Below are 25,652 nucleotides of genomic sequence, written 5' to 3' on the forward strand. Positions count from 1 at the left end.
TTGGCTAAACCACAAATTCTTTATCTAAGCAAACATAATGTTTGATTTTTAGCTGCCTGACTCTAAGTGTATTCATACTAAAGACTGTCTTTCATTGACTGGTGTTAACTTTATGAGAGAACAAAATGACGGGAGTCATACCCACAGGCATCACTCCCATAGAGAAAGCAATGCTTTGTAGGACTTTTGTAAAATGATTAGGATTACTATCTTCTGTCAATCTAAAATAGAAGTCTTCAAGATGGGGGAGGTCTTCCATACTAATACTCATTGAAAAAGGTGTTTTTAATTTACAAAAGAAAAAATGGGTCTGTATTTGTAAACATTTATTCTCTTGAACTGAAAAAGGCTTGCATCAGCACACATTGTACAGCCTTGCAAATTACACAGAAAATGAAAAAAAGGTTCCTTGTTCATAAGTGCAATGAATCTTTGATGTCCAGTGATCCGCTGCAAACAATGAAAACATTTTAAACCACTTAAGAAGTTTCCAGCACTCATCAAATGCATTTCCTTAGGTGACAAAATATTCACGAGGGGAATGCAAGTAAGTGGCATTTAGTTATCAGAGGGACACTTAAAAAAAAAAAAGTGGAAGTATTTTCCTGCCTAAAATGATTCCTATTCCCCCTTGAATCTAAGTGGTTTGATTAAGAAGTGTTAAGAACATAATTTGCTTTACACTTAATGTTCATACTACCTAAATGAATAAGGAAAGGACCCTATGAGGGAGTTCTGTATTTTTTGGAAATTGTTTCTGTGTTTAAAGATACAGGGAAAGAGTAATGGTCTATTTGTGGGCTCTCCTTAGTCACCGTCCAGCCCCCCAAGAAGATAGTACAAGGTTTTGACTTGGTTATTCCATTCCTGCATTCTTTTTCCCCCAAATTCTCTGTTGGGTCACATTGTGCTGGCTGCAAAAAAGAAATACAGGTTGCAACTGGTTGTAATCATTTTGAAGAATAATTTGCTGTACAATAGAGCTCTGGATCTGATACAAGAATTCAGAAATATAAAACAAAATAACTATAAAAGTTAGGAGGCATTTGAACAGCATTTCCTCGGAAAAAGCTGCTAACTCTGGATCATTCCGATGTGGATTCCTACAGTCATTTGGAGTGAAATGTGTAATTTCCCCCCTTTGCTGGATCACTGGCCTGTCTTCAAAAGCTATAACGCCATGACCACACGTCCTAGGAGTCTCTATCATGTTAACAGAAGCTCCAAAAACCAAGCCAATTAAAGATGGGTGAGGACAGGGGAATCATAAAGGCCAAGGGTCCAAGGTGGCTGTTACTGAGAACTCGCCCTTTCCAGAATGTGGAAGTCATAGTGCTTCTTGCTCGTTCTCAGCTTAAACTTGTTAACTGAGTTAATTTGTTTCTTCAATGCATTCTGTGCAGCTGAAATGGAGGGGAATGTGGCTAAGACGGTGTAAGTGGAGGCCAAGTCACTGGGTTTAGAGCGTTCAGGATTGACAGTGTTGTCCCCGCTGCCACAGCAGAGGGGGTGACGACGCAGCTGGGGCTGGGATTGAGGGTCTCGGAGCCACCGGATCTTGGCACCAATTTTAAAGAGTTCCCCAAAAAGCTTCTCGGCTTCCATGCGAGTTATTCCATCAGGGAGTTCAGTAATTTCCAAGACCTTCCCAACAACTAGAATGGAAAAGGTATAGAATTAATAATCCCTGTTACCAAAATGGTGGGCAGAAAGTACCGAAGACCCAAATATGACATAAGAAATGAACGGGATTTTGTAAAACCATTCAAACCCACAAAACTATAATTATGGCCATTTAAAAAATCATCCCTACTTACCCCTTAGGCAAGGGGTGCAGAGCTAATGGTACTAAACTACCCATCTTGGTCTTCACTGAAAGCTATGCATAGAAAACACACCATTGTATAGTGGCTTCTCTAAGTTAGGTGTGTTATCTTGAGCGGTCTCCTGAACTTCATGGCCCCACTGTAAAGTAAAGATAACAGCCCTTGTCATAATGACCCAAGGCTGTTGAGTACACATTGAAAGCACTCTGCCACAGAAAGGCAGTTTTTGTTCATCAGACTATCTCTGCATGGGTGTAAGGACTACTTCCTTTTTCCAAAAACACACAGGCAAAGAATATCATTCTATCTGTTCCTTTCACACATAACTTTTCCCTTTGGTCCCTTCATCCCTACTAAATCCACCTATAGCTGCACTGTGAAATGAGACAATTACAAGAATATAGTTAAGAGCCCTACATTACAGATGACATAATTTCCTGTAATGTGCAGGACTTTAGGAGAGGAAAACCCATTTTTGTCTAAAGACTGTTGAACTGGTTGACAGTTTGTAGAACCACATCTAATTGCCTCTCAGGGACACACCTGGCTCTCCTGCACCAAGGTCAGTGGATGCAGCTTTTTTAGCTTGTTTCCTTCCTCGATTTCCATGCCTGTTGCCAGACTGACCCTGAAAACCCACAAACAGATGAGAAATAAGGTTAATAGTGCTGAAAAATAGGTCTGTAATGTTTAAACACTTAACCCTTAAACATACCCAGTCTGGGCTCTGTACTTCAGCAGAAAAAAATCCAATCCAAAGACCGGGTGGCAATGGCACTTCTGTTCCTCACTATAACCAGTCATTTGCTGTCTTTCATAAGCAAGGCCCCAGCTTGTGGCCCCAGCCCCCCCGCCCCTCCCACTTTGGGATAGCACTGATCGCTTAGCCAAACAGCAAACCACCTTCTTCCTTGTCTGCTCTCTGTGTGGCCAGACTCAATGGGACAACATCGATAAGTCAGCTGGCTGTGGTACAGAGGACTTCTTGTGAACTGCCAGCAGGTGGGCCCAGGACCCCCACACTCTGTGCAAAGGAGCTATGACGTCCTGCCAACAAAGCCTAGGCCGCCAGACAGCTTTCATACCTGTTGGGTTGGAATGTGTCCGTGCAGAACAGCAGGAGGGTTGTACTGCAGAGGCTGGCCAAGTAATGGGTATCTGGCATCTCCTGAAAGTCAATTAAAAAAACTTTTACATTGTTTTCTGCTCAGTTCTAAAAGTACTTCCCTAAGTTTTCTAAATTGTCCAAAATAGTTAACATGAGTAGGGAAAACACATTTGGTAGATTAAAAAAGTGTAGGTACTGACATTTTAAAAAAGAATTTAAGTTTCCATCTTCCCTTTCAAGACGAAGGGTAAACTTCTGAAAGGAGTAAGGACTAATAACAGTGGTTATGAAGAAAGTAGGAGGTAGGAACTGGGAAGACGGGGAATAGGAAGGAGGGAAGCTTCATTTACCTTAACCTATTTATACCTTAACATTCCAGAAGAACCGTAATACCCATTTCCACCCATGTGAGATGCTAAAATCCATGTTTTCTATGATGATTAAAAATTAATATGACTTACATTTGAAGAGAAGGAAAAACATTAAGTTTATCTTCCCAAAGTCACTATTTTTTTTTTTTTTTAAAGATTTTTAATTTTTTAAGTAATCTCTGCACTCATCGTGGGGCTGGAACCCACAACTCCGACATCAAGAGTCACATGCTCTACTGACTGAGCCAGCCAGGCACCCCTCCCCAAATCACTATTAATTACTATAAATATATGCATATATACATTTATATATTCTCATTGCAAACTTTTCTCTACACCCATTGTAATCTCATGACCCTGAGTTCAAGAGTTGCATGCTCTTTTTTTTTTTTTTTTTTTTTTTTTTTTAAATTTTTTTTAATGTTTATTTATTTTTGAGACAGAGAGACAGAGCATGAACAGGGGAGGGTCAGATAGAGAGGGAGACACAGAATCCGAAGCAGGCTCCAGGCTCTGAGCTGTCAGCGCAGAGCCCGACGCGGGGCCTGAACTCACGGACCGTGAGATCATGACCTGAGCCGAAGTCGGACGCTTAACCGACTGAGCCACCCAGGCGCCCCATGAGTTGCATGCTCTTTTGACTGAGCCAGCCAGGCACCCATTACAAACATTTTTACGGTGTTAACCAAAGGGTGTATTTACATTTTAGGTCTTGGGTCTGCTCTTAAACACTCTTTAAAGGGCTTAATAAATGCTGACTGCAAAGACATTCTCCTGGAGAATAATGTTTTCATTTGTTAATATCCTCATTTTATTTTACCCGTAAGTTCCCCAATTCAGCACATTCTGGGTTTGGAGGGGGATTATGCACTGGTGCCAGGAAAGCATTTCAGGGAATCATACATCCCTTCTCCTGAAAGCCTGATAACAGAGAAAAGCACATTGTGGACTTCTCCCTACTCCACAGAGCTCTAATCTGACGAACAGTGTGAAGGTGCGAGGGCAGCTCCCTGCAGGACACACCCATGACAGACTTGCTCCTTCCCAAGCACCATGTGAAGGGCAGATATGGCATGGAGGCTTAGCACTGAGATCAGAGATACAATGCAAAGCACGAAGATGTATAAAGAACAGCTGCAAGAAAGTCAGAGTTAAGTTTAGGCCGGTGGAGCAGTATTCTTTTCCACTATGGAGATGAGCTGTAGACAGCAATAATCAAAGACTCCTCCATACAGGCCATGCTGTATGTTCCTCCTAGAACAGGCATCCCAGTATCACACTATTGCCACACACTATTTCTTTTTTTTTTTTTAATTTTTTTTTTATAACGTTTATTTATTTTTGAGACAGAGAGAGACAGAGCACGAACGGGGGAAGGGCAGAGAGAGAGGGAGACACAGAATCGGAAGCAGGCTCCAGGCTCTGAGCCATCAGCCCAGAGCCCGATGCGGGGCTCAAACCCATGGACTGCGAGATCGTGACCTGAGCCGAAGTCGGACGCTTAACCGACTGAGCCACCCAGGCGCCCCGACCACACACTATTTCAATGAACTTAAAAAATTTTTTTCAAATGTTTATTTATTTTTGAGAGAAAGAGAGAGAGAGAGAAACAGAGTGTGTGTGGGGGAGGGGCAGAGAGAGAGGGAGACACAGAATTGGAAGCAGGCTCCAGGCTCTGAGCTGTCAGCACAGAACCGATGTGGGGCTTTAACTCAGGATCCATGAGATAACGACCTGAGCCAAAGTCAGACGATTAACCAACTGAGCCACCCAGTCGCCCTTTCAATTCACTTTTTATGTTTTATTTTTCTAGATTATTAAAGTACGTGGCTTTGTAGAAAACCTGGAAACAATTACAAAAGAGAAAATAAAAACCATTCTAGTAATTCCATCACTTCTAACATTTTGGTGTGTATCTTTTCAGTCTTTGTTCTGTGTGTTTTATAAATATTTAAAACAAGTTAGATATAATTTATATAAAATAAAATGCACATCTTTAGTGTTTGATGAATTCCAACAATTGTAAAGTTCATGTAATCAAAACCCAAAAAGACAATGAACATTTCCATCCCCTGAAAAGTGCCCTCAAGCTCCTTACCAGTCAAGTCCATATCCCATCCACATGACTATGTGGTTTCTAACATCATACCTTAGTTAGCCTATAACTGGATTTCATTTAATTAGAATAATATAGTATGTCTTTGTGTCTGGCTTGTTTTTTGCTTAACATAATGACTCTGAAATTAATCCATGTTGTTGCAGATCAGTCTGCCTTGTTCATTCATGTTGTTCAATAGTATTCCATTGTAAGGATCCATTACAATCTGTATATCTAGTCTCTTGTTGGTGGACATTTGGGTTATGTCCAGTTTGGGTGATTATAATAAAATAAAGTTGTTATATAATTTGCTGTACAAGTCTACATATTTATATTTTCATTTCTCTTGGGTAAATACCTAGGAGTGGAATTGCTGCATTGCAAGGTAAGTGATTAATTTTGTAAGAAACTCAAATCTTTTTTCCAAAATGGTTTTATCATTTTACTCCTCCACACCAATGTGCAAGAATTCTAGCTGATCTGTAACTTCACCTACATCCAGTGGTGTTAATCTTTTTGATTATAGCCATTCTAGTGGGGTCAAAGTGATATTTCATTCAGATTTTAATATTCCTTTCCCTAATAATTAATGGATGATGTTGAGCACCTTTTCAAAGGCTTACTAGACATCTCTCCAGTAACCCCCTCCCTTGCTTGCACTCTCCTGCAAAATAAATAGATGGAAGTACAGTTGATATACAATGTTACATTAGTTTCAGGTGTACAACACAGTGACCGGACAAGTTAGATGTTATGCTATGCTCACCACAAGTGTACCTACCATCTGTCACCATAGAATGCCATTATAATACCATTGAATATATTCCCTATATTATACTCCCCATGCCTATGACTTACTCATTCCATAACTTGAAGTGTGTATCTACCACCACTCCTCTTCATGTAACATGTTTTTTAAAATCATTCACTGTACTGTATTTCTTCTTTCAATGATTCTTTAAAACATATTTTTTGGATAACTACTTAGTATTCCCTATATAGATATACTCTAATCCTTACTGATAAGACATTTAGGTTGTTTTGCATTTTTTCTGCTATACACCAAACTCTTCTGTGGATAAATCATTGTGTGCATTATGCTTAGGATAAATTCCAAAAATATTATTCTATAATCATCCATTTGTGGTCTGTTCCTCCAATTAGACCGAGGGTCGGTGAGGAAGAGGACTTTACCTTATTCGTTTTTGTATGTCAGGGTCACAGTAAGGCCTCAAAAACTGTTGAATACATTTTTGAATAAACTCTTGATATATGCTACTGTAATATAGGTATTAGAAATAAAGAACAAGTTTATAGCATTGCATATTACTACTACAGAGAAATGGAGTCTAAGGATAATAAGTTAAGGTCACTTTAACTATATCACATAAAGAATTACTGAATGGAAGGAATTACTAACTAGTGATGAAACATTAAGGTTAGGAGAATATATAGTAATAAATATGCCTGGGTGGAGGTCAAAATGCAGTCCTGTGGAGAACTGAAAGCAGTACCAAAGGAAATCACAAAGTGATTGAGAAGGGATGTCTTATTTTTAATTTAAAAAAAAAAATAATTCCAGTATAGTTAACATACAGTGTTACATCAGTGTCAGGTGTATAATACAGTGATTCGACAATTCCATACATCATCCAGGGGAAGGGATGTCCTACAACTCTGAGGCTGTGACTAGTTTCAAGCACTTACCTTGCCCTGGAACAAAAGGTCTAGAAAACTGAGGTATGATGGAAAGGGGTGGTCCAGAAGGACGGACAGTTTTCAGGGTGGTCAGCTGCGCTGGTGCTGGCGACTGAGCTGGTGAAACAATGGGACTACTGAGTTGAGGGCTGTGCTGTAATCACATCAAAAAAACTGGTCAGCATTTTAGTCACAATTTGGCAAATTAGCTTTTGAACAAAATTTTTAATTTTTTTCTGATTACAAATATATACTTGTTTTTGTTAAGAGTTAAAACACGAAAATTTATAGTTTTCAACTCCCAAAGGTAAGTACCAGTAACAGATTGTTTCTATGCCCAAATGTATGCATCCATATGTCTATGTTTTATAAAAATGGAAGTAGACTACACATCCTATTTTTTAATCTTGCTTTTGTACCTGGACAATCATATTGGAGATACTTTTCCATGAGAAAAAATACACATTTATCTCATTCTTTTTTTTTTTTTTTAATTTTTAAAAAATATTTATTTATTTTTGACAGAGACAGAGAGACAGCATGAGAGGCAGAGGGGCAGACAGAGGAGGAGACACAAGAATCTGAAGCAGGCTCCAGGCTCTGAGCTGTCAGCACAGAGCCCGATATGGGGCTTGAACTCACGGAGTGCAAGATCATGACCTGAGCTGAAGTCAGCAGCTTAACCAACGGAGCCACCCAGGTGCCCCTATCTCATTCTTGTTTTGTTTTCATGTTAACTGTTTAGCATTTCCTTTTTAAACAATTCATCCCTAAAGAACAGTTACCAAAAATAATACAAAGAATTCTTGGATTTCCCATATTCTTATGTTTTTATATAAATCTCTCTCTGCATGTTTTTTAAATCTTTATCTCTTTCTCTGTATATACTGTTATTTTTTCCCAAACTATTTGAGAATGAGTTGTTCACGATACTTCATCCCAAAATAACTAATTTAGTGTCTTTTCCCTAAAAACAAGGATATTTTCTTACATAAATAGCCACAGTAGAATCATCAAATCTATATAAAAGTGATCCTATTCTGTAATATATGTAGTAGAGTGTTTAAGAACACTTGAAATAAAGAGGTTTCTAACAATTGAAATAAAGAAGTTTCTAAGAAAAGCCCTTGGAAAAAAAAAGAATTATCAAAATCAGGCAATTAATAAGACAGTAAGATTATATAATCTATAGAGTTTATTCAAATTTCACCAATTGTCCTACTAACATAGTTTACAGAAAAAAAAAAAAGAAAGAAAAAAGAAAACATTTCCGCTTCTAGTCCAGAATCAAATGTTGCATTTAGTTGTCACGTCTCTTTCATCTTTTTAAATCTGGAGCAGAGCCTCAGTCTTTTTTCTCTTTCATGACTTTGACATTTTTGAAGATCAGTTTCTGAAGGTCATTTTGAAGATCAGTTATTTTGTAAAATGTCCCTCAATTTGGCTTTGCCTGCTACTTCCTCATCCCCAAATTCACAAGATACATTTGGGGAAGGAGTACTAGGAAAGTGATGCTGTGCCCTTCTCAATGCATCATGTAAGAGGGAACCTGAGGTCCATGTGTTGACACAGTACTGGTGATGCTTACTTCCATCACTTGTAAGGTGGTGTCTGCCAGGTTTCTTCAATGTAAAATTACTATTTTTTCCTTTCTAGTTATAGTATTAGGGGGAAAGCATATTATCTGTAAACAGAATTTTACTACTTCCTCTCCCAATTTGAATGCCTTTTATATCTTTTTCTTGCCTAACAGCTCCAGGTAGAACTCCCAGTACAATGTTGGCTCATATCTACCTTTTAAAATCTACTGAGATTGAATTTTGGCCTTGGATATGGTCTATCCAAGAATATGTCCCATGTGCACAAGAAGAATGTATACAGTGTTCACAAGTGACCAGATGTGTAGGTAGAATGCTCTTTGTATGTGTTAGATCTAATTGATTTTTTGTGTTTAAGTTCTCTATTTTCTTACTTAACTCTTGCCTGGTTGTTGTATCCATTATTGAGAGTGGAGTGTTAAAGTTTCCAACTATTACTTGATGGTCTGTTATCAGGTAAGTAATTATTAGGTTTATACAATCAGGTTTGTAATTATTATATCTCCTTACTGTATTGAACTTTTGTATCTAGAAAATTTTTTGGATCTAAAGTCTTATTTTATCTAATATTAACATAACTACCCCTACCTACTCTCTTTTGCATGCTATTTTCATGGACTGTATTTTTGCATCTTGTCACTTTCAATTCATTTGTGTCTTTGGACCTAAAGGGAGTCTCTTAGACCAAGTGGTTTTTTTTTTTTTTAAATTTTTTTTTCAACGTTTTTTATTTATTTTTGGGACAGAGAGAGACAGAGCATGAACGGGGGAGGGGCAGAGAGAGAGGGAGACACTGAATCGGAAACAGGCTCCAGGCTCCGAGCCATCAGCCCAGAGCCCGACGCGGGGCTCGAACTCACGGACCGCGAGATCGTGACCTGGCTGAAGTCGGACACTTAACCGACTGCGCCACCCAGGCGCCCCAAGATCAAGTGTTTTTATCCATTCTGCCAATCTGTCTTTATAGTTAAAATAACTGATAAAGAGGGCCTTGCCAATGTCATTTTGCCATTTTCTATATGCCTTATAGCTTCCTTCTTACCCCTCATTTCCCGCATACTCCATTTAAAAAAAAAAACTTTTTTTTAGTGTTTTATTTTGTTTTCAAGAGAGACAGAGGGAGACAGAGAATCGGGAGCAGGCTCCACTGAGCGTGTCTGCACAGAGCCTGACATGGGGCTCGAACCCACGAACCGTGAGATCATGACCTGAGCCAAAGTTGGACGCTTAACCAACTGAGCCACCCAGGCGCCCCCCTGCATACTCTTTTTTTTTGTAGTTAAATGTTTAAATTTCTTTCTCATTTCCTTTTGTATATATTCCCTAGCATTTTCCTTTGTGTTTACCTTAGGCATTACACCTAACATCCTAAAGTTATAACACTCTACTTTGAATTTGTATTAGCTTAACTTCAATTATACACAAAAACTCTGCTTCTTTATATCTCTGTCCCCACCTCTTTTGGTTGCTTATGACATAAAAGTAGATCTTTATATATTGTGTGCCCCAAAACATAAAGTAGTAATTCCTTTTTTTTTTCAATGTTTATTTATCTTTGGGGGAGAGAGAGAGAGAGAGAGAGAGAGAGAGCACGCGTGCACAAGAGAGAGAGAGTGTGCACATGCATGCAAGCAGGAGAGGAGCAGAGAGAGGGAGATGTAGAATCTGAAGCAGGCTCCTGGCTCTAAACTGTCAGTACAGAGCCTGACACGGGGCTCAAACTCACAGACTGCAAGATCATGACCTGAGTCAAAGTCGGATGCTTAACTGACTGAGCCACCCAGGTGCCCCACTAGTAATTCTTTTAAGTGCATGAGACTCTTAAATTATATAGAAAACAAAATTTGGAGTTACAAATCAAAGCTAGAACACTACCTTTTAGATACTGTTTATAAAAAAATACTTAAGTGCATTCATCTCTCAAATCACGTAGAAAGTAAAAAGTAGAGTTATGGACCACTGGCACAATACTACTAGCTTTTATAATTGCTCATGTATTTAACTTGAGAACTTTATTTCTTTATATAGCTTTGTCTTGCTGTCCAATGTTCTTTCTACTTTACCCTGCAGGACTCTTTTGAGAATTTCTTGCAGGGCCCATCTCTGTTTTTTGTTTATCTGGGAATTTTAATTTCTACCTTTTATTTTGTTTTTAAAATTTATTTATTTATTTTGAGAGAGAGCTGAGAGAGCAAGATTGAGTGGGGGAGGGGCAGAGAGACAGAGGGAGAGAATCCCAAGCAGGCTATGAGCTGTCAGCATAGAGCCCATCGTGGGGCTCAGTGTCACTAACTGTGAGATCATGACCTGAGCCAAAGTCAAGTCAGCTGCTTAACTAACTGAGCCACCCAGGAGCCCTCTACCTCACTTTTGAAAGGCAGTTTTTACCAGATACTGGATTCGTTAACATTGTTTTTTTTCTTTTAGCACTTTGAATATATTGGCCAGCAAATTGAATATATTGAATATTTGAATATATTTGAATATATTAGCCTCCAGTTTCTGATGAGAACTCTGCTGATAATCTTTTTGAGGATTCCTTGTATGTGACGAGTTGTGTCTTTCCTGCTTTTAATACTCTTTGTCCTCTGAAAGACTGATTATATTGTGTCTCAGAGTGGGTATTTTGGAGTTCTTACCTAGAGTTCATCACAATGCTTGATGTTTATATTCATGTCTTTAATGAAATGTGGTAAGTTTTCAACCATTATTTCTTCAAATATTCTCTTTTCCCTCCATGACAACCACAATATGTTTGTTGGTCAACTTGATGGTGTATCACAGGTCCCTTAGGCTTTGTTCACTTTTCTTCATTCTGGTTTGTCTGTTCCTCAGACTTGACAATTTCCACTGTCCTTTCTTCAAGTTCTTGGATTCTTTCTTCTGCCGCCTCACATCTGCCACTGAATTCCTCCAGGGAACTTTCATTTCAGTTATTATATTTTCAGCTCTAGAATTTCTGGCGTTTTCTAGGTTTTCTATCTCTTTATTGATATTTACATTTTGTTTATTGTTTTCTTGTCTTTCTCCACATCTTCCTGCAGTTCTTTGAGCAGCCTGAAGACAGTTGTTTTAAGGCTTTTGTCTGGGAAATCTGCCATCAGGTCTTTTTTTTTTTTTTAATTTTTATTTATTTTTTTATTAGGTTTATTTATTTTTGACAGAGACAGAGTGTGAACATGAGCTGGGGAGGGGCAGAGAGAGAGGTACACACAGAATCCAAGCAGGCTCCAGGGTCCAAGCTGTCAGCACAGAGCCTGACATGGGGCTTGAACTCACGAACCATGGGATCATGACCTGGGCTGAAGTTGGATGCTTAACTGACTGAGTCACCCAGGTGCCCCTTAAATTTCAAAAAAAATTTTTTTTTAAAAATTATCTGTCATCAGGTCTTTTTCAAAGACAATTTATGTTGATTTTCTTCCTCTGAATGGGCAATACTGACCTGTTTCTCTGCATGCCTTGTGACTCTTTGTTGAAAACTGGACGTTTGAATCTGATAGTGTGGTAACTGTAAATCAGATTCAACCCCCTTCCCAGGGTTTATTGCGTTTTGTTGTTTTTCTGGTTTTTGTTTATTGACTGTTGCAGGCTGTCTTTGTGTCAAAGATCAGTCTGAGGTATAACCTTAAGGACTTCTCAGTGTTTGGCCTGTGCCTTTTCCTGGGCATGTACCCCATATATTCAGTTGCCTTTGAATGTCTTAGTCCTTACTGTTTGGCTCCCAAAAACGATTCAAAGAGAAAAATGAAAGGAGGAAAGACAGGGTACCAGCACTTTAAGTCCCCTAGAAGTGTCGGGGGAGAGATTTGCAGCAATGTGGGAAGGTACAACAATGGTTATTGCCTGTTTCTCTGCACCTCTGTGATCAGAAGCAGAAACCCATGATCAGAATATAAATGCCTTGTATTTGGAGGACAGGGTCCTTTTTTGCCCACCCTGGCTCCTGTCAGCTGCTCTAGTAAAAAACATGCACAGTTGCCTCCTAGGGGTTGGGGGTAAGGATGGGTAGTTGCTACTGTGCTAAAAGCTGAAACTGACTGAAATTAAGTTCAATTTATCACCCAAGCTTTCCCCTGGCAGTTGCAAGCCTTCAATAGATTCTAAAGCAACAAAACTGTTACATCAGATTCTGCCAGTATAATTATTTCTAGGTGGAGAGATGGACTCCTGATGCTTCTTACTCTGCCACTTTCCTAGAATCCTCTCTGCTGTAGTGATGATTCTTACTTCCTGGTTTCCAGGTGGTGATCTTCTAATTCCATCATATTTACTAGTTCATATTTCACTGTAAAAAAAGAGCTTCATTTTTCCTCCCATTTATTCATTTAAATCAGTATAACTCATGGATTTGTTCAACATTAAAATTTTTTAAAATTTGAGTATAGTTGGCAGTTTCAGGTGTACAACCCAGTGATGCAACTTGTCTATACGTCATGCTATTCTCACCATAAGTATAGCTACCATCTGTCAGCATATGATGCTATTACAGTATCACTGACTATATTCCTTATGCTGTGACCTTGATCCCTGTGAATTGTTCATTGCATAGGTGGAAACCTGTATCCCCCACTCTCTTTCATCTATTTTGTCCATTTCCCCATTTCCCTTCCCTCTGGCAACCAGCAGTTTGTTCTTTGTATTTATAGGTCTGATTCTGCTTTTATCATTTTTTTTGTTTTTGTTTTTTAGATTTTACATATGAATGAAATCATATGGTATTTATCTTTCTCAGTCTGACTTATTTCACCTAGCATAATACCCTCTAGGTCCATCCATGTTGTTGCAAATGGTAAGAGCTCATCCTTTTTTATGGTTGAGTAATATTTCATTATTTATACATACCACATTCTCCTTATCTTTCTTTCATCTATCAGTGTACACTTAGGTTGCTTCCATATCTTGGCTATTGTAAATAATGCTGCAATAAACATAGGGCCACTTAATTTTTTTTGAATTAGTGTTTTAATTTTCCTTGGATAAATATCCAGTACAATTACTGGATCACATGGTATTTCTATTTTTAATATTTTGAGGAAAGTCCATACTGTTTTCCACAGTGGCTGCACCAGTGTGCATTGTACCTATAGTGCACATGGGTTCTTTTTTCTCCACATTCTCACCAATACTTGCTATTTCTTGTCATTTGGTTTTAGCCATTCTGACAGGTGTAAAGGGATATCCCATTGTGGTTTTAATTTCCTTGATGAGTGATGTTGAGCATCTTTTCATTTGTTTGTTGGCTATCTGTATGTCTTCTTTGGAAAAATGCTATTTGAAGTCTTCTACCCAATTTTTAATTGGATTATTTTTGTCACTAAACTGCACTCCAAAAAGAGTTCTATGAATTTGTAGTACCACTGAGAATGAACAAGAGAGTTTGTAACTGGAAATCTCTGCCCATACTGAAAATTATGAGTCTTCCTAAATTTTCCTAATTACATAAATAAAAAATATTTTTGTATTCTCCTCTGATTAATGGTCATTGGGCATTTACAGTTTGTGAGTTAGCCTATAAATGACCTTTGCCCTTTTTATTCTCCCATGATTTAATCATATGCCTTGAAATATTTCAGTTTATCTTTAAAATTTTTTTTAATGTTTATTTTGAGAGAGAGAGAGAGCATGAGAGAGCATGCACATGGGAAGTGGCAGAGAGAGAGGGAGAGAGAATTCTGTAGAGTCTGAGAGAGAGGGTGTGTGCACATGGGAGAGGGGCAGAGAGAAAGAGAGAAAATCTTCCCTGTCAGCACAGAGCCTGACCAGGGACTCCATCTCACAAACATTAAGATCATGACCTGAGCAGAAATCAAGAGCCAGATGATTAACTGACTGAGCCACCCAGGTGTCCCTAATCTACCCATTTTAAATTCCCCCATAAAGCTTTTCATAATGTTCTTGACATTTGCTGATGATTTTCTTTATGATCCATTATTTCAGTGAGATTTCAAAATGGTGATTTTTAAATTCTACTATTGCTTTTACATTTATTAACTGAATTTCTTCTACAATAAAGAGTGTTCCGGGGTGCCTGGGTGGCTCAGTTGGTTGAGTGTCCGACTTCAGCTCAGGTAATGATCTCACAGTTTGTGGGTTTGAGCCCCGTATCGGGCTCTGTGCTGACAGCTTAGAGCCTGGAGCTTGCTTCAGATTTTGTGTGTGTGTCTCTCTCTGCCCCTCCCCTGCTCACACTGTCTGTCTGTCTCTCTCTCTCTCTCTCAAAAATAAACATTAAAAAAATTAAAAAAAAAATTAGAGCGTTCTGCATCTACCTTCTGATTACACTAACAGTTCAATGGAAAAGGTAGGAAAAGGACTTAACTTTCTTTACCAAATTTTATATCCAGTATATCTTCTGATTTTTAAAATTAAAACATTTTAAATATGCAAAAGTTGAAAAATAGTATTTCCATATTGAAAGCAACAGTGTGGCTACACAGAATGTTCAAACTTCTTTACCCATTTGAGAAGATGTCAAATTCAAAGCAAAGCCTTGTAAGGTCAATCTTATGTGACTAAATTGTTTAAAGATTTTTATTTTCTTTATGTTTTGTTAATGTTTACTTATTTTTGAAAGAACACAAATGGGGAAGGGGCACAGAAAGAGGAGGGCAGAGGATCCAAAGCAGGCTCTGTGCTGACAGTAGAGAGCCTAATGGGGGGCTCAAACTCATGTACTATGAGATCATGAGCTGAGCTGAAGTCTGACGCTCAACTGATTGAGCCACCCAGGCACCCCAAATGCTTTTTTTTTTTTTTAGTTTATTTGAGAGTGTGTGCATGCACGTAGGTGAGCAGCGAATGGGCAGAAAGAGAGAATCCAAGCCGTGCAGAGTCTGACGCAAGGCTCGAACCCACAAACGTTGAGACCAGGACCTGAGTTGAAACCAAGAGTCAGACACTTAAATGACTGAGTCACCCAGGTGCCCCAAATGTTGAAAGTTTTAAAATTATAATAAAAGAAGTACCTTACCTGAACAATATTGTCTACATTGCTAAATTCCACACACTTCTGTCCTCTCTGGTGATCACAGTAATATTTGTTTTGTTTCCACTGTGGGGGTGAGTGGGCCCGAGATTGTGGATTGCTTGGTACATTGAGCTGCATCATCACCATTCCTCCACCAGGGGGCGGAGGTGGCACAGCTGGAAATCAGAGTTGGGACACTGCAATCAGTAGACTGTACCAACTAGCTGGTAGCTTTAAACACTAAGAAAATGCCAATAATTTTACATTTCTGAGCAAAACTTTATTATCATATATACAAGTCATATTTAAGCCCTGGAACTTCATGCCACAAGTGTTGTGTGTTTAAAAAGGCATTAAAATGGGATTCTGTAGGCCTAAACATCTCAGTTATTCTAAAAATAACAGGTCCATACTTAGGAAAGTCCAATTACCTACTACAGAACCTAGTAGAGTATAGCATAAATGAGATATCTATAAAAGTGACTGATTGCTAAAATGGATTAATTTTAAAACTGGCATTACTTTAAATACACAGAAAAGAAAAAGTTTGCCATGTGGGAATCAGAAAGCCCAATTTTTGTACTCTGAAATGCTTGACTCTGGGGAAGTTACTTAACTCTTTTATTGTATGTTCTTATCTGAAAAAGGCAGCTAGGAAGACCTCCTTGGCTAACTTTAAAAAGCCGTGATGATCACATGTATGTATAAACAGTTAATTATACAGTAGAGATAAGCAGATTACTGTATGTCTCTTTGTTTGACTTATTTCTCTCGTGTACTAGTCTGCAGCACAGCTAGTATTAGGCATGCACCTAAGGTATGCACCTGAGGCATGCACTCAGTGTAAGGTAAGGCAGGATTCTTATGCCCCCAGGGCCACAACTTGCACTGCAGTAACCAAAATGGTAGTTTCCAGTTTCCCAGAAAGAGAACCAACCTGACTGGCTAAGCAAACTAGAGAGGGCTGACTGCTTAGGGACACCTACAAGTTCTCCTCAACCACAGCAGCCCATCTTGGATGCACACTATTATTTATTTGATAACCATTTATGGTTTTCTCTCTTTCTCAGAGATTACATATGTTAAGAAATCATTATAATAAAAGATGGTGTCATGACAAAGGATAGTTTAAGACACTATAGAAGCAGAAAAAAGCAACAAACCGTGTTGTGAGTACTAGACAAGACTTTGTAGAAGATGTGATTTTTGAGTCAAACTTTAAGGACAAGCAGGATTCTCGCAAACAGACAGTAGAGGGGCATTCCAAGCAAAGGGAGGAACTGATAAAAAAATATCTTTGCCATGAAATAGTATGGTGCATTCTGGAAGCATAGTTTTGTATGACCTGAACATGTAAGTATAAATAGGAGGCTTACTTGGTAGGGAGTTTAGATGGAGAATCCATCCATGCACATTTCTGATTCAGAGGAATGACATAAAGGGACTTTTTGTTTCAGGAAAATATTTCTTTTTTTAAAAAAAAAATTTTTTTTAACGTTTATTTATTTTTGAGACAGAGAGAGACAGAGCATGAACGGGAGAGGGTCAGAGAGAGGGAGACACAGAATCTGAAACAGGCTCCAGGCTCTGAGCTGTCAGCACAGAGCCCGACGTGGGGCTCGAACTCACGGACCGTGAGATCATGACCTGAGCTGAAGTTGGCCGCTTAATCGACTGAGCCACCCAGGCGCCCCGCAGGAAAATATTTCTTGAACAGTGTGTGTACGTGTGAGTGTGCATGTGTGTTGCTATGTGTTGAGGAGGAGTTAAGTTGGGTGTGGGGGAAACATGAAATCAGCAACACACTGAAGAGATTGTTGCAAATAAGATGTGAAAAGAACTGAACGAGAATGGCAGCAGTGGGGAAGGAAAGAAGGACGGAAAGACAGTAGGAGATTTGAGGAAATGGTAACAGCATGAATGTGAAAAGAGGGAACAGAAGAGAGTTGATTACGACTTTGAAAACTAATCTGGTCCCTAGAGAGAAGGTGAGATAAAGAATGCAGGAAGAGGGAGAACTAGTAAATCTAAAGTGCCTTTGATACAACAGGGCAGGGATGTCCAGTAGGCAGTTGGCTATATGGCCTCTTCTCAGCCAAAATAAGATGTGGGAGTTGCTGGCAAAAAAGCAGTTGTTGAACCCTAGGAGATGGGTGAATCACCTAGGAAGAGTATCAAGAGTAAGGAGACAATTCCAGAGAACACCAATATTTATGAGGCAGGGAAGGAAGGAGAATCTGAAGAAGACAAACAGGCCAGCAATGTTGTAGTAGTAACACTAGAAAAGGAAGAAGCGGATGGAAACCATTAACTCCGAGTTTGCATGGCATCCTAATATTTTGGGTACATCACAGCACAGAAGTTGGAAATCCTGTTCTAGAAATGCCTCAGGAACTTAATTTAATTATTTCTCAGATGGACAAATCATTACCTTTTCTTTCAATTATATTCATACCTGCACACTGGTGGCTTTGAAGCTGCTGGGAATTGCATGGTGAAGTAGTTCGAGGAAACTGTACTTGTTCTGATCCTGGATGTTGCAAGTAACCTACTGATGAACTACGGGGGAAAAATTGAACAAACACAAAAACACAGCACAGTGAGATGGAGATGGTTGTAAAGATTCTTTGAATGAAACAATCCTATACATTTATTTAAGTTTTTTTTTTTTTCCCTCAAATTGGTTAGGGGTAAAAGTGTAATCTACTTCTATTCTCTATGAATCATAAACAAGTACTTTTTGGATAAAAAAATCTCTTTATGTTTATGACAATAATACTGATTTTTTTTAAAACCACTCCAAATTTCAATGCTCTTATTCTTTTACAACTTATTCTAAATATGATTTTTTTGTTCAAATAATTATTTAAAAAAGAAGAAAAATAGCTTTTACAAAATGAAAAAGTAATTTATTTGGGTCTCCCTAAGCTGTATTTTAGAAAAGAGAATATGCAGTTTGACAATTATGAGACTCAGAAAAAAATGTTTTATTGCTCAAAATATGTACTAAGAATAAAGGAAATAGTAAAGTATAATTCTGACATATTCTAACATAAATACTGATTAAAAATAGAGGCTGTTGATATAAAACTATTCAGTTATTGCTGCAATTCTCAAGTTAATTTTTGAGACTCAAGCTAATATGGGATTTGTCACAAAATGTCTTTAAAGTTTTCTGTTTGGCAAATTCTTTCAGGAAAATAATTTCAAATCGTAAAGTGATACTATTAATTCTTTCTGAGAATTCTCAAGTAATCAGAATCATTTTTTTTTTAAAGTAATCTCTACACCCAATGTGGGGCTCAAATTCATGACTCGATATCAAGAGTTGTATGCTCTGAGTTTGCACACTGACTGAGCCAGTTAGGTGCCCCCCACGTAAGCAGAATCTTAATTTATATATAAAACCCTATTAGTTACCAGGCTTTTTTAATCACTCAATAAACTTTCCTTAGAGAGTATAATTTCTTAATCTAGCTTTAACAACTTTTTGCATTAAAAATATGTTAGATCCAACTACTGAATTAAAAAGACTATAGGGAGACGTGTTAAACACCATGATGACACAATCAGTAAAATCCAGACTATGGGACATTCAGAAAGACAAATGTGTAAAAACATAAGCAATATTTGTAGGGTAGTTAGAATTATAATTACCAACTAGATATTTGATACAATTAAGAAGTTAACTATTAAAAATAAAAAAAAAATTTTTTTAACTTTACTTATTTGAGAGAGAGAGAGAGAGAGAGAGAGAAAGAGTGAGTGAGTGAGCAAGCAGGGGAGGGGCAGAGAAAGAGGGAGAATCTCAAGCAGTCTCCATGTGGGGCATGAACTCATGAACCATGAGATCATGACCTGAGCCGAAATCAAGAGTCAGACACTTAACTGACTGAGCTGCTCAAGCACCTCCTTAACTATTAAGATTTTTAATGTGAATCTGTATTGTAGTTCTGTGGGTTTAAAAAAAAATCTTTTAGGGATTCCTATACTGAAATAATCATGAATGAAATGGTGTGATACCTGAATTTACTTCAAAATCATAAGGGAAAAAGAGGAAGTAGAGCTTTAGATGAAAACAGGTGAGTACTATAGAAGTTATGGGTACATGGGGTTCAGTGCACTTTAGTTTATATTTATATGCATTTAAATTTTCTGTAAGAAAAAATTAAAAATGATTCTCTAATTCTCCAATTACTAAAAATTCATAAAAGTTTTTTTTTTTTTTTTTTTTTTTTTTTTTTTTTTTTAGTGGCAGTAACTCATTGTGGTTCACAAAAAGGGGAAAAGAAAGGGATATAAAGAGAGGATTTCACAAAAGGTGATTCTGGACCATATAACAAAATGTAAAAACAGTACTTCCTGAAACTGATGTTAACTATAATTGGGATGCATTATATGAGTATTAGCTAAGCTGTGGAAGTAACACAGCTTAAGACATGGTTTCTAAACATGCTGCTACTGGGAGAATAGAAAGTTTCACCAAAAGGTGGAAAGATTTTTTATATTCTGTTCTAATTGGGATAAATATTCTCTTGGGTTGTGCAGTATCCTTCACCCTGATCTTGTTCACTAAGCACCTTCTAATGGCTTACCCAAGTTCTGAGGCACATGAATGACAAGAAGCCACCCAGAACAGGGATGAGAATATTCAAGTCACGGAGATGAGCAATACATCCCATACTACCAAACCACAGACTGCCATTCTGTGGGCACTATAGTGCCACTATAGTGGGTCCTTAGGTAAATGAATTATAAAAGTGAGTTCCAAGACTAATCTCCCCCAAAAGACATGAAGATACTTTAAGGGACAAAGACTGGGCAATGAGTAGCTTTCTTAAATTTCTTAAATGCTCTATTTTCAATTACCATCTAATTTGTCTTCTACAAAGGCAGAACTAGAACACGTTAAAAAAAAAAAAAAAAGAAAAAAAGGGGAGTCAGCTTTTTAAACACCATTCTCACATTAAAAATACAAACAGGGGCGCCTGGGTGGCTTAGTTGGTTAAGCATCCAACTTCCGCTAAGGTCATGATCTCATGGTTCATTAGTTCAAGCCCCGAGTCAGGCTCTGTGCTGACAGCTCAGAGCCTGGAGCCTGCTTCGGATTCTGTGTCTCCCTCTCTCTCTGCCCCTCCCCCGCTCACACTTTATCTCTCTCTGTCTCAAAAATAAATAAACATTAAAAAAACACAAACAAATAATGGGGCGCCTGGGTGGCTCAGTCGGTTACGTGTCCGACTCTGGCTCAGGGCATGACCTCGCGGCTCCTGAGCTCGAGCCCCAGATCAGGCTTTGTGCTCACAGCTCAGAGCCTGGAGGCTGCTTCAGATTCTGTCTCTCTCTCTCTCTCTCTCAAAAATAAATAAACATTAAAAAAAATTAAAAAAAAAAAAAAAAAGGAAGGGATGCCACCTTCTCTTCATCCTCTTGAAAAAAAAAATACAAACAAATATTTATGGGGCTCTGGGGTGGCTCAGTCTGGTTAAGCGTTCGACTTTGGCTCAGGTCATGATTTTAACCATTTGTGGGTTTGAGCCCCGCGCTGGGCTCTGTGCTGACGGGTCAGAGCCTGGAGCTTGCTTCAGATTCTATGTCTCCCTCTTTCTCTGCCCCTTCCCCACTCGTGCTCGTGCTTTCTCTCTCTCTCAAAAATAAAAAAAAAATTAAAAAAATATAAATATTGATACATAATCAAAAAGGAAAAGTCATTTTGTAGCAACTTCAAAAAATTTCTCCTTTGGAAGACAAAGTAAAACATGAGGTCTAGTCCTTACAGAACTTCATACTCTACCAATGAATAGGAAAATAAAGCATCAATCCCATGAATCCATCTGGTCCCAAACTTCCTGAAAACCATGAATGTAAATTAAAACATAATATCAACTTTCAAAGGTACTAGAATTCACTGCAATGAAAACTGGCCTTACCACTTATAGCAACTGCTTTGCTGTACTTTTAAGGAGCTGCCCCTTCCCACTCTATGGTACAGTCAAGTCAAACCGCTGCAAAACTGGCTCTACAGGATCAGTGGAGACTGATAAATGACACAAGGATCCAAAAAGTTTCTTTTTTGTGGGTTTTCTATAATGTTCATCTTATTCCTACCATGTTCTATGGTTATTCCACTGAGGTAAGACCTCTATGGAAAGAGGTAAAAATTCCTCTTTCTTCTAGTCATTTGTTTTTGCATTCTTACTATAGTTTGGAGTCAAAGCTATGATGGAAAAAATGATAAACACATCATATATATTTTAAAACCCAAAACCTACTGTAGTCTACCAAAGTGTGAAGAATTTTTAAGAATGTCATAAAACCCTTTATAAATGGGTGAAAATGGCCCTTTAAGGGGTTACCCCTGATGCTTTTGATTAGATCATGGTAATCTATTTGATACATTGTGAGTGGAAACTAATACTTGTTATTAAGATATACTCACTACATATTCGTGAAAATTCAAGTGATGTTACATTACTATCTTAAAAAACTTTTTTTTTTAAATGTTTATTTTTGAAGGAGGAGAGACAGAGCATGAGCACGAGAAGAGCAGACACAGAGGGAGACACAGAATCCGAAGCCGGCTTCAGGCTCCGAGCTGTCAGTACAGAGCCCAATGCAGGGCTCCAACTCACAAACTGTGAGATCATGACCTAAGCCGAAGTCAGACGCTTAACCTACTGACCACCCAACCCAGGAGCCCCTTTATCTTTTTATTTTTTTTATTTGAGAGAGAGAGAGAGAGAGAGAGCGAGAGAGAGCGAGCATGTGCATGAGTGGGGGAGGTGCAGAGGGAGAAAGGGAGAGAGAGAGAATCTTAAGCAGGCTCCATGCTCAGTGTACAGCCTGCCTGAGGCACTCAATCCCACGACCCTGGGATCATGACCTGAGACAAAATCAAGAGTCAGACAGGCACTCAACTGACTGAGCCACCCAGGCGCCTCACACTGCTATCTATTTAATGACTTTTAACATTTAATACTTGATACAGTGAAAAGAACCATGGATTTGGGTGTCAGAAGGCAGGATGAGTTTGAGTTCAAATTCCATTTACTTGTAGTATGTCTTTGAACTTCAGCTCTCTCATTAATAAATGTGTGATTAATACTTACCTTATCAAACTATGATGAAAGACTTGGCCAAATAATTCAAAATACAGTGAAATGTAAAAAATGTACATTTTTACTAATGATCAAAGAACCAAATTAAAATATGTCTCTTCTTATGAAACACGAAAACAACAAAAACAAGTTAGTACCTACAAGGATTGTAAATCAAAGGAAGATTTTGTCAAAATGTACTAAGGTTCTTAAGAAAAGATGTATCTTTTGACCTATTAATTCCTCTCTAAGGACTCTATGCCAAGAAAGAAATTCAAAATGCTCACTAAATGGTTCTATACACCAAAACAAATGAATACGACCTAAACGTTCTTTTCAAAATATAGGAAAAGAAAAAGAAAAAAGAGACTGAGAGGAAAACATGAACATGACAACAATGGACAGCTTAGGGTTGTGGGAATACAGCTGATTCTTGACAATTTATATTATTTGGTATTTTCCAAAAAGGCATGAATATGAGTACATTTTGCAAGTATAAAAAATAAACACTAAAAATATCCTATGAAAACTGCCTGAAAAGTTTGACTTTTAAATGTTGTTTTTGGGATTTAATTTCAATGAATGATCTGAATCTCCTTCAGAACTCCTCAGCAGATGTCAGAGCACAGCCATCTGGAGGTAGTTATACTGATCCTGTGCAACACAAACCTTCAATTCATTTGAGGGTCAGCTACTCAGCTGAACTTGTTGTCTCTAGAAGAAACTATTAGCTTTCTGCCTTACAACCTTTCTGCAAGTCAAGGTGATTTCTAGCTTACATACTTTTGTGATGATACTACCTATTTAGGACAATATAAATAAAACTCTCAACTAATTAGAATCTGACCAAACTATATGCTCAATTAATAAAAATAAATGTAAAATAAAAATACTTACTGTATAATATTTTAGGTTTTTCCTTAAATACAAATGGCCAATTTTCCTTAGCTTTCTGGTTAAATGTTCATATTTATACAAATACTCGTTTATAGCTCACCTATTCCCAAATGTAAAATATTTCTAAAAGCTCAACAGACTAAGAAATAAAGAAAATACTTAAAACACAAAACAAAGATGGGATAATGCCACCTGAGATAAAATTGTGGCTTTCACTGAGCACTGAATCTAGCTTTGTGCTTCCTGGTAGCTAAGACAAAATGGGATCCCAGAGGACCAGTTGTATGGTCTATCAGGCTGATAAAAGAAGGAAGCATTTAAGCCTCTGGAAGGTCCTGGATTACACACATAACTATATTCTATGATGAATTTAAAGCATGTAGTTAATTATAGAAGAATCCAGTCTTGATATGAGATACAGTTCATATTTTACTTGGAAACTGAGAGCCTTGGGTGAAAAACTGGCCTTAAGAGAGGATTATTTCCCATTAGATAAACAGGTAAGCTGCAAATGTGCCTGCAGTTAAGGGCTAACATTTTCCTCAAATATGAACTTTGAATTTTCCAAGTACTGGTAGGAGAGCCAAAATCCACTATCATATTTCAGATAAAAGATGCCTCTGGCTTGAGCACTGTAAGGGCAGCTATTATCAAACACAATCAACCATAAATATATCTCTGGTGTTCTTGGGAGAATGACTGGTTTTGAGAAGGACGATATTTTGGCTGACCCACTAGGATGAACTAGCTATCATTAAGCAGCTGTGTTACTGGACCTGTTGGATACATCACTTTAGAAGCTCAGTGAAGTGGCAGGAAACATCTGCCAAACAATAATTTTAGCTTTATTATATTGATTGTAAGCTGCTCTTTCTGGTAGTAATTTAGCTACTTATTAAGTCTGCTCCTAGACTGACACCATAATGTTGCCATTGACACCGAGGATGATGCTGATACACCTATGGGATAACTAAAGAACATGCATTCTGTTCCCCAAATAGCTTCATAAAATCTTTAAGTATAATTTCAAAAGATGGGATGCTAGAATAGTATAATTTCTTATTTTTAAAAAAAGATTCTATTTTTAAGTAATATCTTACATCCAATGTGGGGCTCAAACTTACAATCCCGAAACCAAGAGTAGCATGCTTGACTTCCTTTCTTCTAATTGATTTAAAAATCAATTATATAAAACAATATATATATAATGTAATGTTTGGCCCATAGCATATATAAATGTAATATATTTGCCAAAAATAGCACAAAGGAAATAGGTGGGAGCAAAGCTGGTACTAATGGTAAGGTACTAATTATAACAGGTACTTTTTTCTATATGATGCTACAATTAAGCTACTATAAGTAAGAAGCACATTTGGATTCATTAAGATGTATATGGTAAATCCTATAAAACTGACTAAAAATACTCAAAAAAAGTAAAAAACATTGAAGAAATTAAAATGCCACGTAGGAAATATTCACTTAATGTAACAGAAAGCAGAAAGAGCAGGGGCGCCTGTGTGGCTCAGTCGGTTGAGCATCCGACTTCTGCTCAGGTCATGATCTCGCAGTTTGTGGGTTCGAGCCCTGCGTCGGGCTCTGTGCTGACAGCTCAGAGCCTGGAGCTTGCTTTGGATTCTGGGCCTCCCTCTCTCTCTGCCCCTTCCCCACTCATACTCTGTCTCTATCTGTCTCTCAAAAATGAATAAACGTTTAAAAAAAATTAAAAAAAAGAAAAAGAAAGCAGAAAGAGCAGAAATAAAGAAAAAAATAGAAAAACACATAAGAAAGAAAAAAAAAAGCACAAAATGGTAGACATAAGCCAACTATATCAGTAACATTAAATGTGAACAGATTACACAATTCAATCAAAAGACAGAGTGTCAGAAGACTAAAAAGCTGATTCAAATATACACTGTCTATAGGAGACATACAGGAATAAAAGGATGGGAAAAGATACATCATGCAAACAGTGACCATGAGAAAGCTAAA

At 37.9% G+C, this 25,652-nt stretch overlaps 1 protein-coding gene across 13 annotated transcripts in view; it reads right to left on the reverse strand.

Annotated features, from left to right (window-relative positions):
• Positions 1-309: 309 nt before the first annotated feature.
• The window catches only part of R3HDM1 (R3H domain containing 1), a 127,594-nt gene continuing 102,251 nt past the window's right edge, over positions 310-25,652 (reverse strand). For all 13 annotated transcript variants that reach the window (XM_060625978.2, XM_060625992.2, XM_060625988.2 and 10 more), the window contains 6 exons: positions 18,125-18,228; positions 15,673-15,845; positions 7,111-7,255; positions 2,912-2,994; positions 2,370-2,454; positions 310-1,655 (listed from right to left, as the gene is read on the reverse strand). In XM_060625978.2, coding sequence (XP_060481961.1) covers positions 1,294-1,655; positions 2,370-2,454; positions 2,912-2,994; positions 7,111-7,255; positions 15,673-15,845; positions 18,125-18,228 — 952 coding nt within the window. In that variant the 3' untranslated portion in view covers positions 310-1,293. The remainder of the gene's footprint in view (positions 1,656-2,369; positions 2,455-2,911; positions 2,995-7,110; positions 7,256-15,672; positions 15,846-18,124; positions 18,229-25,652) is intronic.

This window comes from Panthera onca, chromosome C1 (genome assembly GCF_046562875.1).
Source record: "Panthera onca isolate mPanOnc1 chromosome C1, mPanOnc1 haplotype 2, whole genome shotgun sequence".
Lineage (NCBI taxonomy): Eukaryota > Metazoa > Chordata > Mammalia > Carnivora > Felidae > Panthera > Panthera onca.